The 14,605-nt window shown below is 38.5% G+C and overlaps 1 protein-coding gene across 4 annotated transcripts in view; it reads left to right on the forward strand.

Annotated features, from left to right (window-relative positions):
- MTUS1 (microtubule associated scaffold protein 1) overlaps positions 1-14,605 on the forward strand; it is a 128,683-nt gene that overhangs the window by 38,405 nt on the left and 75,673 nt on the right. For 3 of the 4 annotated variants that reach the window (XM_052779951.1, XM_052779942.1, XM_052779943.1), the window contains exons 3-4: positions 1,315-1,510; positions 13,517-13,702. In XM_052779951.1, coding sequence (XP_052635911.1) covers positions 1,315-1,510; positions 13,517-13,702 — 382 coding nt within the window. The remainder of the gene's footprint in view (positions 1-1,314; positions 1,511-13,516; positions 13,703-14,605) is intronic. The other variant, XM_052779945.1, reaches the window with a different exon arrangement.

The raw sequence follows: 14,605 nt of genomic DNA on the forward strand, positions 1-14,605 counted from the left end.
CTCCTGTTGTTCGCTTGTGGGTTCAACAGCTTATGTTAAATTGGTGAAATGGAGGCAGCAGCTCTTACCGGTAAAACTGGTGTTGTCTGAATTTTTGTCGGGCTTTACTGATTGGCCAGAAAAACTCCAGTAAAGCTCAGTATACAGAGGAAGCTACTTAAGGCAAAACAGAAGCAGCTATTCATTTTTGAAACATTACAGAAGAAATTAGTACATAACATTATTTATTATGATAAATAATTTAACTTGAAAACCTAAATGAACATGAAAGCAAGGATGGTCTATTTTAGTTATAAAGTCTTTCAGAGCTTGGATTCTGCTTCAGTCCTTTCTCTTGCTGCTGAGGGTTGGAGAGAATGCTTTTAATTCACCCTGCTGCCAAGATGGAAACCTTTGTGATAGTAGTTGTTCTGCTGGTACCTGGAAAATCAATAGAGCAAATTCTGTAAAATGTGGAGTAGACCAATCAGACTAAACAAGAGGTCTTCTGAAAAGTACAGGTGAACTTCTGAAAATGAAGATGAGGATTGGAGTCAAAAGGAGAAAGTGCATCAATATGACCAAATTGCTGCATATCGGCTTGAGTCACAGAAAAGCATGTGAAGAGCTGTACATTCTTATGAGTTTACCTTCATAAGCTTAACTTTACAGCATGAGTGGTCATGAATTAGTGTCTACATAAACTGGATCAAGAATTCTGTATGAAAGGTTGATGAGTGCTACATATAAACCAGTTATTTTAAACCTGTCCTGGGTCTACTCCTGAATTTGTTTTATCTATGGCACCTGAATATGAAAGATTTTAACCTGTTTCTGTGCTGTAATGTAAGACCTAGACCAGGAAACCCATTGTAAGGGCTGTGATGTTTCAGGTGGTACAGGACAACTAACTTCTCAGTGCATTAACTTGTGTAGTTGCTTGGTAAAGAATTTGTCTTGCGATTAGGTGCAGTCATGTAATTGAATGGCTTAATTAGAGTTTGGGGAGGAAGAGGAAGAAATCCTGATGTAAAATGACCTCTGTAACCTCTTTAGTGTTTGCCATTACCAGTGATTAGCTTCAAACTAATAGTTTTGTGTTGCTGAAGGCCATTCAGGAGATGATTCTTGAGGTTCTGAACTGCAAATGTGAACAATATGACAGCGAACAGCTAAGCATATCCCTTACCTGTGTGGTCAGTATTTCATTACAGATGCTGGAAAGGGAGATTGTCAGGTTCTCAGAGTGGTGGTGTGTGGTTGGTTTTTTTTTGTTTGTTTGGGTTTTTTTCTTGTTGGTTTTTGGTTTTTTTGGTTTTGTTTTTAAAAAAACAGATGCCTTCTGTGAAAGATGGGACAACACAAAGGAGAAACATACTGAAGAAAGGCCCAATCACTCTACGAACTGTATCAGCTCCCAAGGTTAAAATGGTTCCACCTGTGTTGCCCTTGAAGAGAGGATGTGAAAATAAAACTATCAGCACAATTAAAGCACCTTCCCACAAAGGAGCTGTTCTGTCATCAAGTTCTGGTAAGAGAATTTTTCACTGGAATACTACCACTTAACTAGTTTCTTAAAATTAAGATACCATATTTAATGTACATTCTGACAGAACTTTTAGGATGGTATAGAGCTGTATTTTTGATGCCAAATATGATTCTATCTAAATTACAAATTGCTAGTGCAATGGGGGGGAAGGCAGGTTACACCTCATTATTGTAAAATCTCATCTTATAAGGAATGTGTTTAGGAGGGTGTGGTGCTGTTAGAAGAAAACATATTTAAATATTATTATTTATAGTTTGGTTATATGACAGTACTTTGCAGAATTAAAACTACAATTACTTGAAAAATGTAAAAGTGAAGAGGAGAAAATGCAAAACTCAGGTACAAAGCATTTACGATGAGCAACTGTACGCTATCCCAACAGGAATGAGCCCTTATTTCAGGACATAACATATTTTATTCAACCTAATTTTAGTGTAGCTCTATAGTTTCTAGAAAGGGGAGAACATAATTGAAGGAGAGACTACTGCTTGAGCTGCTAATTAAGCTCAGACTGATTAATACCAAGGGGGGGGTGGATTTCACATCTAGTCTGTAGGCCACTGTCTGGTGACTGGAAACTACATTCTGTAATTGCATTGTAGAGATTCAGAAATGCTCTTGCAGGTTATGTGCTTTTTTTAACCAAGTGTGGCAATATAGCTAATTGCAAAGGCAGCCTGGCTATAAATGACTACACTACAATACACTGTAATTTGGTAAGTGTGCACACCCAGCTATACCCAGTAAAACCTGTTCTTTTTTTTTTTAACCCACTCAATCTAAGATTATAAAACAGTCCAAAGTACTCCTCTTAATTATATACAGGGGTAAAGTGTGATAAAATCTGTATGTGTAGTCCCTTATGGGATGAGTCCCTCAAAGAAAGTGGATATAGGCTATTCTCTGACTTGAGCCTTGGTAATGTAAGGGGCTTGCTCAGTGAATTAGGTACCTACCTGTAAGCCACCAATTTCTTGGAAGACTCATCACCTCTCTAAGTACCAATTCAGAGCTTTTCTATCTGTAATTATGCTCTTAGAAGAACTGAGGTGGATATAGAAGTAGATGTGTATTTGTCCCTTAGATTATTATACCAGAGTAGATTTATGACACCATCACTAGAAATAAATGTAAGCATGGCTGGGTTATGGGACTAACTTCTTCCCTTCATAAAAAAAGGGGGGAAAAAAAAAAAAAAGAAAATCAGATGCACTTTCAGAAGAAGCAGAAGTCACTTCCTGTTGAAAAATAAAAACCTTTACTCCCCAAGTTTCTTTAGCTAAACTTGTCACTCCTTAACTCATTGTATATTGAAATTATGGTAGCCAGTAGAATACCTTCCAAACTTTTCCTGTTGGAAAAAGGCTGCTTAAGGTAAAAGCATGAAGCAGCACCTCAACATTTCAAACTCATGCTATGATCTGATGAGACTGGAACTTTAATGCTGCACGAGAAGAATTTTTTTTCTCCATGCCCTCTACCCAGCCCCCCCACCAATGCGCCCCGTTCCTAGCACATTCTACCTTTCATTTTGCTTATGCAGCATTTTGGTGCTACAAAGTAGGATTTCATGCATTAAACTATATCAGGTTAACTTCCCCTATCCCTTGCCAAGGGAGTGCTTAAACATGGTTTGTTGTTCCCTGCTAAACATGGTACTGATGCAAATCAGGAGGATGGGAGTATGGGGTAGGAGAAGCAAGGATGGGGAAAAGTAGGAATTACTTGGTATTGCTGCCAAAGCCCTGCTGTATTATGCAACCACACCTTTCAGGTAAAACCCTATCTACTGCTGCTTACCTCATCTGTTTTAAAAAGTTTTCAAGTAAAACTGTACATACACTTACTGTGGCCAAGTGGCAGCTTGTAAACCAAACTCAGTTATCAGTTTTAGCTAAAGCCTTCCTGTAGGTAATAACTATTTCTTCCAGTTAAGTAATTTGAACACTTTGGTATTACACTTGTGCCTTGGTATAATTCCAACAGTACAGATAAATAACTCAGTAGCTGTACAGTTGTTTGCTGTCAGGATTTCTCCAGACTACAGACAAACTAGATAAATCCAGGATGGAAAGGAATTCTGAAGGTCACTTAGTCCAGCCCTGCTCTGCCTATAACTGGGTCAGCACTGAATTCAGACTAGGATGTTCAGGCATTTGTCAAGCTGAGTCTTAAAAACGTCATTGCTTCGTGAGGTACTAATGTAAATGGAGCTGATTCTTAACCAGTTGCTGGCTGTATTTGGATCGTTGGGCAGGAAGACAGTGTAGTGAGTCCATTAAATACTCTGAGCAAGAGAAGTGATGGTATAGCTCTGTGTCATCCCTCACATTTGTGTGCTGAGGGAGAGTAGCAGTCTATCTGTCCAAAATGTATTAGTATATGTATTATTCCCAGAATAATCAAGAGCTTGTGAACAGTGGATTGTATCATGCACTGTCATTTCGACTGGGAAGCAGGAAACTCCCCTACAACCAAGAAATAAAAGAAAAACATGCCCTGTATAAAACACCAGTTATGAGATCCTTGCAACTTGGCAGGAGTTGAGATTTTGGTAATTTTTTTCACTTGTAAATGTAAACCGTAAGTTTTGAGTGGTAACACACTAACCCAGTAGGAAGCATGTGTTCTAAGGAAATTCCGTGATCTTCTCCCGAACAGGAGATGGCAGAATGAGAGGAAACTTGTATCTCAAACATTATATTTTTATGAGGTTATTTGCAGAGTATGTTAAGCTAGAAATAACTGTTTTATTTATTTCAAAATGGTTGCTGACCACTGTTCACCAGTATTGGTGCATCTTGGCTGGAACTTGGGAGTTTTTGCTGAATTAAAAATTGGTTCTCTAAAAGGTGAGCCCAGCTTGATTCAGTGTACCAAAGTGGTTTGTGAAATGGTGAAGCCCCATTTCTGCAGCAAATCTAGAAATCGGGTCACAGTTGCAAGCTAGACGCCTCAAAATGATTTCTGTAACTATTTGTCTCCATTTGTCCATAAGAAAGAATGACTTGCAATCACATACTCATTCTCAAACAAAAATCTTGATTCTCTACAGCTAATTTTTCCATGGTGGTGTGTGCAGATTTCTGTAGTACTGGATGGCAGGCAGTATGCCTTTTGCTATGTTAGTTTTCTGTCAGTGAAAATATTTATTAGAATTCAAGACACAGAATAAGGTGTTTGAGTTACCTGGTTTTTACTGGAAGGCGTGTGTAATTTTGGAGCCCTGGTTCAGGACTTTGAACCAGTCCTGAAATGAAAGCAACTATTGTTTTTGTTCCCAGGAAATGCATACAGCCTTCTAATTGGATGTACATAACTACTGTGGAGGAATAATAGCCTGCTAATAGTTGAGGTATTACAGTTTGGGAAGAGTCATGTCTTTCTCTCACTTGAAGGGAGGGGTGGAAGGGGACTGGAGAAGCCAAGGAGCTTTGGTGGTCCCATGGAACATGACTCCAAGTTCTACAGTCAGCCTGCCCCAGCAACCACATGTTACCACCCATGCAGTTGGACGGAAGCACTGTGACAGTTTGAGCCACAGGAAATTGTTCGATTTGTGTTTGAACAGCATAAAATAGGGATATAAGTTACTTACTTTAGATCTAAAAATGTAAATGCCCACCACTGCCTTTTTTTCTCTTATTGCTGACTACAACCTACCTGTAAGTATGTAAGAAAGGAGCTTTACTTGCATGTAAGATTTCTGATATGCTAATACTTCACCTACACTTCTGCATTAAAATTACACCATTGCTTCAAATTGGTTCCCACTGTATGAAACTTCACGTTGTTGTTGATATCTTAACTATGAGAGCTCTGTCAAGTTCTGTGTAATTGAAACTAGTTGGAGATACGAAAGCATCAAAAATATTATTCCTCTACTTACTGTTAAAGACTTCCAGAAATTAAGGGAAGCTATGTAAATCATCTTTGTAACCAAAATGTCTTTCACTGTCTGACAGTTATTTCTGACATTCTGGGTACCATTTTGTCTCTGATTTAAGTCACTGATATCCAATTAGCAGAGTTATGGCCCTGTGCTTTACTTACCTTTTCCATGAGTCCAATCCAGTGATATTCCTTCTTTCTTTTGCTAGTATTTTCATAGCATTTAACTAGAGTAATGAAAGCTTGGGTAGAGAGAAGCTTGACAGTCTGAATTCTGTGTTTCCTTGAAGAAGATTTTGGACAAGTGAGACCTTTTCGTTATAAAAAGTTGAACATACTGAAGGACTTTTCTGGTGTTCTGCAACTAACTGAAGCACTGGAAAAATATTTCCTATAGCATATGGGGAATTGTGTTTTAAGTTGCATTCGGCCACAGCAGGTTTAGTGATACTTTGAAATACTGATTTGCTTGTTAGTTCATAATTGCTGAATTCCTTCGGTTGAATTTTGGCTTGATCTTACACTTAAATGTGTAATTCGGAGAAGCTTCCAAAGTCAAAACCAGAACAGGCCATGACAGATTGAGACTGTGTTCATTATTGAGTGTTGTTGCTGTTTATTGCACAAAGAAAGGCTTTTCAGATGGAAAATTGAAACCAAATGGCTTCAGTGGGTTTTCATACAGCTGGAAACATATATAAACTTGATAATTCAGGACTTTTTGGTATAGCCCTTCACAATACTAGTGAAGCAGAACCAAAACAGTTCAGTTCCAGTAAGCATTCCACAATCCTTGAGTTTGTTCTGACACTGAACCAGGAGCTAAACCAAACATGGTTACTGCAAATCACTTATCAGCTTGCATCATTCCTGCTATCTACCATGTGACTCTTTTAAAGTTGGATTGTCAAGAAGAAACAAAATATTTTTAAAAGGCAAACATAACTTCCAGGTTCTCTGGCCTTGAAACAGTCAGGACTTTTCTTAAAATGCTGGAGTGGAGAGTTACTTGTAAGGGTATCCTTATACTTTCTCATGAACAAATTGAAATGCACCAGGGTCCACAAATAAGGCTTAAAATTTAGTTTCAACCAGTCTTTTTATGCTTTTTTTTTTTTTAATTTTGCAGAACAGCCAGCTTTTTTTATGGATCCTAAAAGAAGGTTCCTCATACACTAGCTTGTCCAAGATCATTATTTGTACTTATGAGTCTAGATTACTTGGTCCCCTTTTCCCTTTCTTTAATGCATATGTAGGGCTTCATTACAGTAATTAAAGCTTGTGTTAAAAGTGAACTTAAAACTCCCATATTCCCTTTCAGAGGTGTAGGAGGGAGGAAACCAATACATGGGTCTCCATGGAGCATAATGTCTGTAGTCTATAGTATGACATAAAGCTTGTCTATAATCCCTCTTTGGTCATCTTCACCCAGAGAGCTCCACTGCATAGTGACTGTGTATCTCATAACCAGTTCTCTTTTAATTTGCAGTATAAAGTGGGGGAAGACTTATGCAATGTATCTGAAAGGACTTTTGTCGAGCTGATCAGTTTGTGAGAGTTCAGAAAGCAGTGTAAGTTGAGGGCTTAGGAGCCTTGCAGGTCATCCCTTCTCCGACTGCTTGAGTTGGACTTCCCTGGTAATGTTTCCATTCCACTTTGCCCTCACTTCCTGGCCATCTTCAACAGGAATGGTTTGCTGGCAGCTGCCCGGAGCAATATATATCCTTGTGCCAAGTATTGACCTCTAAGCCTCTGCCCCAGGTGTTGGTCATTCAGGTACAGAATGGTCAATTCACAATTCGAAGCCAGAAAGGAGCTATAAAATTATGTAATCTGAATTCAGCTTAGTCAATCTGCTTTTAGCTTTGGCTACATACACTAGTAGAAAAACTTGCTATAACTTTGACACCTCTTTCTTTTTTTACTTTTCATTAACAAGGAGCTCTCACCATGGGATAGATACTGCTCTGTTTAACAAGCCTTACATAGGGTTCAGCATAAAAACACCCATTTGGAATAAACTCTTTCCTATTTAGTTTTATAAGTCAAATTGACCATGAGAAATGAGTAAAAGCAGAAGGGTTTTTGTTTGTGAGGTAATATGGGATCTGTTATAATGAATGATTTCAAAGCAAGTCGATTGATTTATCTCTGGTTTGGTATGATTGGGTGTGGTCCTCTGAGTTTTTGGGGGTTAGGGGGAGAAGGGTGGGGTTAGAAACATTTGAAGATGAATTTAAATGATCTTTATTCCAAAGTCTATGGTATTTCCAGTATTCTGACTTACGGCTCCCAAAAGGGAGCATTTCATCCTGTCAGCTTTGTTTCTGGTGCCATCAGCAACCATACTTAAGGAATTAAAGTTTTCATGTATGTTCCCAGACTTTTTACAGGTGATTTGTGACTAGCCCCATCAGGGTTTTAATGTATTATACCTGTAGCAAGAAGCATGATCATACTTGCAGAGACTGATACTAACAGTCAACATATCAATGCTGTCAGAAATGTGGACGCATCTATAAGAATATCCTCCTTTAGGAGTGAGGTGTGTACCATTTCCCTGCAGGGGAATTTCTTGGTACCTAGTCACTTACTTGCAAGGACATGCTGGTGTATCTTCAAATAACTCTTGACCTGTACTGGTTAATTCTGAATTCTCTCAGGGTAGAGGTAAAGGAGGAGAGAAACAGGAGTCCTTCTTTATAGATAACGTGGGTATAAAAGCTGCAAGCTATCAAAAAATTCTCAGTGCGTAACATGAAGGGGTGTGTGGTATGAAGAGCTGGACAATAATGAAAAGCATAATTGGATGCAGTTGGTGGTTTTCTTCTGTCTCAGCCTTCCTTGTAGTATGTTGATTTGACTTCTCCTTGTGCCCACTACTCCTAAATGGACAGAACTTCCCCAATAACTGTGTTAAAGCTAGCGGTTGGGGTTTGTTTGCTTAAGTTGGGATGCAAACAGCTTACGACAGTCTCCTGGCAAAGCTAGAGTGGGCAAGCTTTGCCACCACTGCGCAGCTTACCCGGGAAGCTGGTGTAAAACTACGTGCTGTCTGGAGACTGGCTCTGCCTGGGGTCGTAGGAGATCACAGCATGACTATGTGGACATGGTCTCTCATAGGGCTGCTCTAGTTCAGTCTACAAAAAGAAAAACCTAAAATTGAGTAAATCCAGCAGGCAGCTTGATGGCAGACAGTACTGGAGGTGGGAGGGCAGGCTTGAGTTGGGACTGGAGGCTGGGCAAGAGAAGGGCTATTTGTAGGTGCTTGGAGAGATCGCATGCAAGGTATTGAGCCTTGAGGGAATACGGGCAAGGGAGGAGTCTCTCTGATCGTGGAAGGGTTTAACTGGGAGGAAGTCTGCCACATTGCAAAACTGGGCCAAATAGGAAGGGGAAATGTGAAATTTAACAGTAGACGTACATGAATGTTGTTCTCTCCCTTTCTCTCCCCTTAACTGAAAATACCCCAATTGCTCTTCTGACAGTGAGAGCATTTGAGAGAATGAAAAGGGTTGGTTTGGTTGTTGTTAACTGCTAATATAATGCTCTGTAGCACTGATGATCAGTTCTCCAGTTTTACTCTGAGAATACTGAGCTGCAAGAGTAAGAACACATGAATGCCTACCCGCATGGCTGCTGACAGCCTGGTTATGTTTTTGGCACTAGCTTGCTGCTGGTTCCTTGATACCTGTGCCAAAGAGGAGCACTTTCGTAAGGATTGAATGGGAACAACACTGTGGAAGTCTGCATCGGATGGGGAATTGGGTCTTGCCTTAATATGTAAGCTGTTCTCTTATCGGCTGTTATCCCCTAAACAAATAAATCCATCGCATGTAAATATTTCAAGATCCAGCAGTAACTTAACATTCACTGTCTTTGTCCATGTTTGTTTTGCAGTTGAGGCATTACTAGCAACATAACAGAACTGTGTCCTGCCTCTTCTTTGGTAATTTTGGTAGTAATTTGAGACTTTAAAAGGGAGAGATAACTAGAAGGAGATTATCTGTACATCTTAGGTAGAATTATGAAATGTGCTGTAACTACTCTTTATTCCTTGAAGGAACACCGATATATGTGTAGCATAATATACTATAACTAATATTGCTGAATGGCTAATCAGGCAACCCGGGGAGCTTGCAGCCATCAGAAATCTGTTAGTATTGCTACTGCTTTACAGTGCTCAAAATAGTAACCATAAATGATCTTAACTATGTTAAGATCGGTCTGCTGGAAACAATACCAAAGTCCAGTTTGTCTTTCCACAATTTACTTGCTCCTTTCAAGAGATGCCAAAAAATAGCATATTTTCGTGAAGGTTTACTCCCCTTGCTTTATAAAACCTTGTACTATAGGCTTAGATCAGGCTTTTTCATCATGCTTAAAATTATCTTTTTTTAAAAGCTAAGAAGTTTAGCACTTCTAAAATAGAGCCTTCTGGATTTTTAAACTTGCAGGAAAAATCAGAAAAGCATAAGACAAAAATCCAAAATTAAACATACTCAAGAGATAAGGCGACAAAAGGCCAAACCAACCATTACTGTTAGCTTTAGGGTTAAACAAAATCAACAACAAAAAGCATCCTTCCAAAGACTCCTTTTGTACTTAGTCTGCCCTAAGTTTCTGTTTGGGGAAAGGCTTTCCACCACTCGTTTCCAGGTGTTCTATAGCTCCATGAATGCCAATTGCTCTGTGCTCAGTTGTAGATGTGAAATGTGTAGATGTGGTTTGAAATGGTGGATGTTGAATATCAGAACTGGTGAATACATACTCAACTTTACAGTCTGCCTGGTGTCAACAAAGTCCCAAGTTCACCACTGCTAGCGTACATTTATTCTCTCAATTTGATTTTTTTAGGCTCCCGGTGTTATTTAAGGGAAGCTTTAATTTATTCTGGACAATAACCACCTATGAGAGATTCATATGAGAGGATGAGTATTTGAGTAAGGATAAGAAATCTGACTTCAGAGATTCTTCAAAAAGGAGTTTTGTTCTTTGCTTGTTTCTGTTCCAATACAAGAGATACTTTAACATACTTGAAGTAATGTGGTTGTTGCATAGAGACTTTTTTCTAAGGAATTGCCAACTCGTTACTTCACGGTAGAGGAATGTGATATTTCTAGTATTCCACTTGAGTGACTAGATTAAATAACTGATGAAAGCCTGTTGCTTTGATGCTATTGCTTGTTGTCTTTATAATAATGGTTCACTAAATATCCTGCTTTTGTGCTTGTTTCCAGTACTTTTTGTTTATATACCATATCTTCCTGTTTCTGCCTTCAAAACCTTTGCGTTTAATTCTGTGTGACTCCTTTCTTAGGGAATGATACTTACAAAAATACTTTGTAAAACCATTGTTGTTAGTTGAAGTAACACTTAGAGTACTTGTTTAATGATCTTGTGTCATAACTTAAAAGAAATCCTCCCTCAAGCTGGGCTTTTGAAAAATGTATTTGAGTGCTTGAGTAATTATTTTAATAGAAGCTTTATAAGAAAGTGCTAAGGAGTAGAAGAACTAAGATGAGGTCAAAGGTCATCCATTTGACATGCTTCTGAAACTGGACATCCTAGACTTTGCTGTGCTCGCGGAATGGGTTTGAGCTCACAGCTGGTTTAGTGCACTGCCGCGTTTCAGCGTGTGCAGAGAAGTCGGGCTGGCTGCAAATCATATGTACGGAACATGCTGTACAAGAAGAGACCGCATGTTTTCACATGCTTGCCTTGACCCCTCTTGAGTGAAAATCATTGTGAAGAAAACAGGGTTTTGCTCCCGTACCTTTTGAACTGGATGAACGAATCCAGCACAATAGCAATCAAGCATGCTACCCTCATCTTTAAACAATAAAATGCAGCTGATAAGCTGCATTTGTTCCTCTAGCTGCCTTTTGAAATGTAAAGCTTTAACTTGCTAAGTCATACAAATTTAACATGCAATGTTTGTACAGCAGCCCTTTTTTTGTTTGTTTGTTTTTTGGGGGGAGGGGGGATGTTTGGTTTTTGCACCTTGTTTTGCTGAGAGGCTATTTAGAAAAGGAATTTCTGACTTGTCTGGATTAATTACTTTTCTGATATGTTGATCTGTTAATGAAACAACGTGGAAAGTCTTATAAAGCTGTCAGATTTGTTGCATGAAGTTCAGATGTCACAGACTTTTTTTTTTATCAAACAAATTATTTCGGATATGTTGTCTGGAGTGCTGTGTTTCAGAGGTGTTTTCAGTAAGTGTGAGCTTGTGGTTTGTGGCGTTCTCATAGCACGACAAAGGTTGTATGCACTTCAGTGAGTTGGATATATTCAAGTGTCCATTGCAGTAACTTGCAAAAAATTCTAAAATATGGCTGATAATTTTGTCTCAGAGATTTAATACCAGGCTACAATAAAGCCATATATGGAATCACAGTTCTTCATAGTAATGACAAACAAGAGGTCTGACATAAAGCATGTTTAATGACTCATTGAAGCTTGTGTATTATATTCAGTGACCAGTATTATATAATATCCTAATGCATGCTTAGTGTATCTTGTCTGTAGGTTTTCTCTTTTGTTACTGAGTTGATCTCAACCAAAGGAAATAGCTTGGACATACCTTCCTCTACTAGTCCTGTTCCTGTTTTTGAGTACTTGATACAGGACGTTTTGAGATGAGTTATCTAATCCTGTCACACCACCTACTGTTGAAAAGCAGACATTGGGTGTAAGTGGTTTTGTGGCCTAAATCTTAATGTAATCCCCTTAATGTTGTGCTTTCTTGGCCTTAGTGCAAATTGATGGTTTCTTGGTCGTTGGTATTTGAGTGGAGATCCTGCAGCAAAACTGATGTTGAATAAAGTGGAATTACTAGCTAATTTTGTCATATTTCAACAGTCTCTTACACAGCTTATGCAAAATTGAAATGTGGTTTATAGTGATGAGAATAAAGGGATGGGTATTCCCTTTAAATAGAAACTTGATTGTTCTAAGTCAAATCTGAAACACTGTAGTCATCTCTTCAAGTAAGATAAATTATGTCTGTCAGACTTGAAATGGTAATGACATCAGAAGTTAAGATATTTTGTAAGATGTCTTGTGTTATAATAAATAACAAAATATTTAAAAAAGTAAGTCTATCTTCCATCTCTCTCTCTTTTTGTTTTTGTACAAAAATGAAAAAACCTCTTTTCCATATTTATTCAGAGGACTGTATAAAGATCTTGATGTCAAAGCTGACAGGAGTCAACTCGGTGCTGGCAAGACAAATCTGTGTATACATAACTTCCTTTGGGCCACTGTAGTTTTAATCTGGGTGTGCACTTTTCAGAAATAAACGAAAAACATAATTTAACTAAACTCAAATTTTCTTGCAGAAAGTGTAGTTGCTTTGTTAGTAGTACAAAAGTAAGCTCCCATCTGAAGATGGCACACCTGTCTCCTATATAGATACACTTCCTATTTGATTACCTTAGCTATTGGGCATTTGTATTCAAGAAGCTCAAATGAAAACAGCTATTAATGTAAAAATGTGTCTGCACCAGTTGGCCATGAAGAACTTTGTTCGAGGGAGTGCTGTTTAACTAGTTCTGCAGAACTAGTCAGTTTTCAGTATATTATGTGAGTACAACACAATTTGATACTCTTGTGCTGTGTTTGTCCTTGAAAAGATACTATCTTTTAGAGTGCCCTGTCAAAGGTGTGTGTGGGAAATCTCTGTTTTGGGGGTGGGAGCAAACAAAAGAATCTTTCTTGGATTGTCTTTGAGCTGGAGGTTATATTTTTATGGGATCGCCAGTATAGCTAACTATAATACACAGAGGTAGGAAAATGCAAGAAAGACTTCTTGTGCGTGCAAATGTCTGCCTTGAAGGCCAGTCTGTAAAGCTCTTGATTTGTTCCTGAGGTCAATGTGCAAAATGGGATTCTTTAAATCCTTGGAACTGTTTTTCTGTGTTTACACCATTTTTTACCATGTCAATATGAGGTAGATTAAGCCTTTTTGTAAATATTTTTTTAATGTGTAAATCTTTTTACTTGTAGGCATATACTTAGAAGCAGCAATTGTTAAAGCTTCTTTCCAGCTCCTTTTGTTCTTTTCTCTCCCTCCCCCTTCCCCCCAATTGACAGGTATAGGATCTTTGCCAAGAGAGAAGCATGCCTCTCCGAAAAATTCTCCAGCCTCCTGGGCTAGCTCTGGTAAACCACTCACTAAATCCCAAGTGCCTGTCAAAAGATCAGCAGTGCTTGAGAGAACACCTAGCATCTCTTCAGTCAGCAGCACTCAGAGTGAGCGAAGTCTTTTCAGCAGTAATTGTAAGTATCCGTCAGGGTTACGGGTTTTAACTGATAGCCAGCGTCAGCTGCTTGTTGGAAAAAAAAATCCCCACGAAGGGAGTCCTGTCTGACAAGGGCTGTGTTAATTCTCATTGTACTACTTATTATTAGTTCTAGGTCTTACTCTTTTTGCCTCTTAACTTACAACTTTCCTTCTTGAGACATGCCACCTGAAGGAGCTTTGAGCCTTGGATTTTTGTTTGATGAGTAGAGGTTTCAGTACAGCTCCTCTTCCATTCTGAAACAGTACAAAACCAGTGGGTCATCTTGAGCAAAAGTTTCCTTATGTTTACATATAGTGTACTAAGAAATAAGTCTGAATGGTGTGAATGGATTACCTGTTGTAATATTTGGAACAGCTCGTTAGAGTTTTTTGATACTAAATGCTCTTTTTGAACTAGATTATATCTGCTTTCAGTGTTTTAAGACAAAATGTGTAGATGAGTTCAAAAGCAGGTAAGTGAAACTGCTTTTAGAAGGTAAAACTTTGCACAGGTAGACTTCTATAATTTCTAAGGTAACTGTAAGCATTGCTATATGACCTGAACGAAATCTACCTTGATTAAAACTAGGAAGAAAAATAACAGAACTCACTTTGATTTGAAACTCTACAAAGGGTCTGTACCAGCAGTTGTAGGAGTTCTAGGGGCAAAAATATGAAGGCAATAATACACAACTGACTGTCAGACATATTAGTATTCCCAGCTATACATATTCAAATGAGTACATTCAAATATTCTGTTACTATTGCATCATCTGTTATATCTTGGAGACTGGGCAAAGGCCTTTGCTTTGTGCCAGATGCCATTTAAATCTGTCTTCAATGGACTGAAAAAGAGAACTGTGATTTAACATGTCTATAGTTTATGTATGCGCATATGC

This window comes from Harpia harpyja, chromosome 2, assembly GCF_026419915.1.
Source record: "Harpia harpyja isolate bHarHar1 chromosome 2, bHarHar1 primary haplotype, whole genome shotgun sequence".
In the NCBI taxonomy this organism is placed as follows: Eukaryota; Metazoa; Chordata; class Aves; order Accipitriformes; family Accipitridae; genus Harpia; species Harpia harpyja.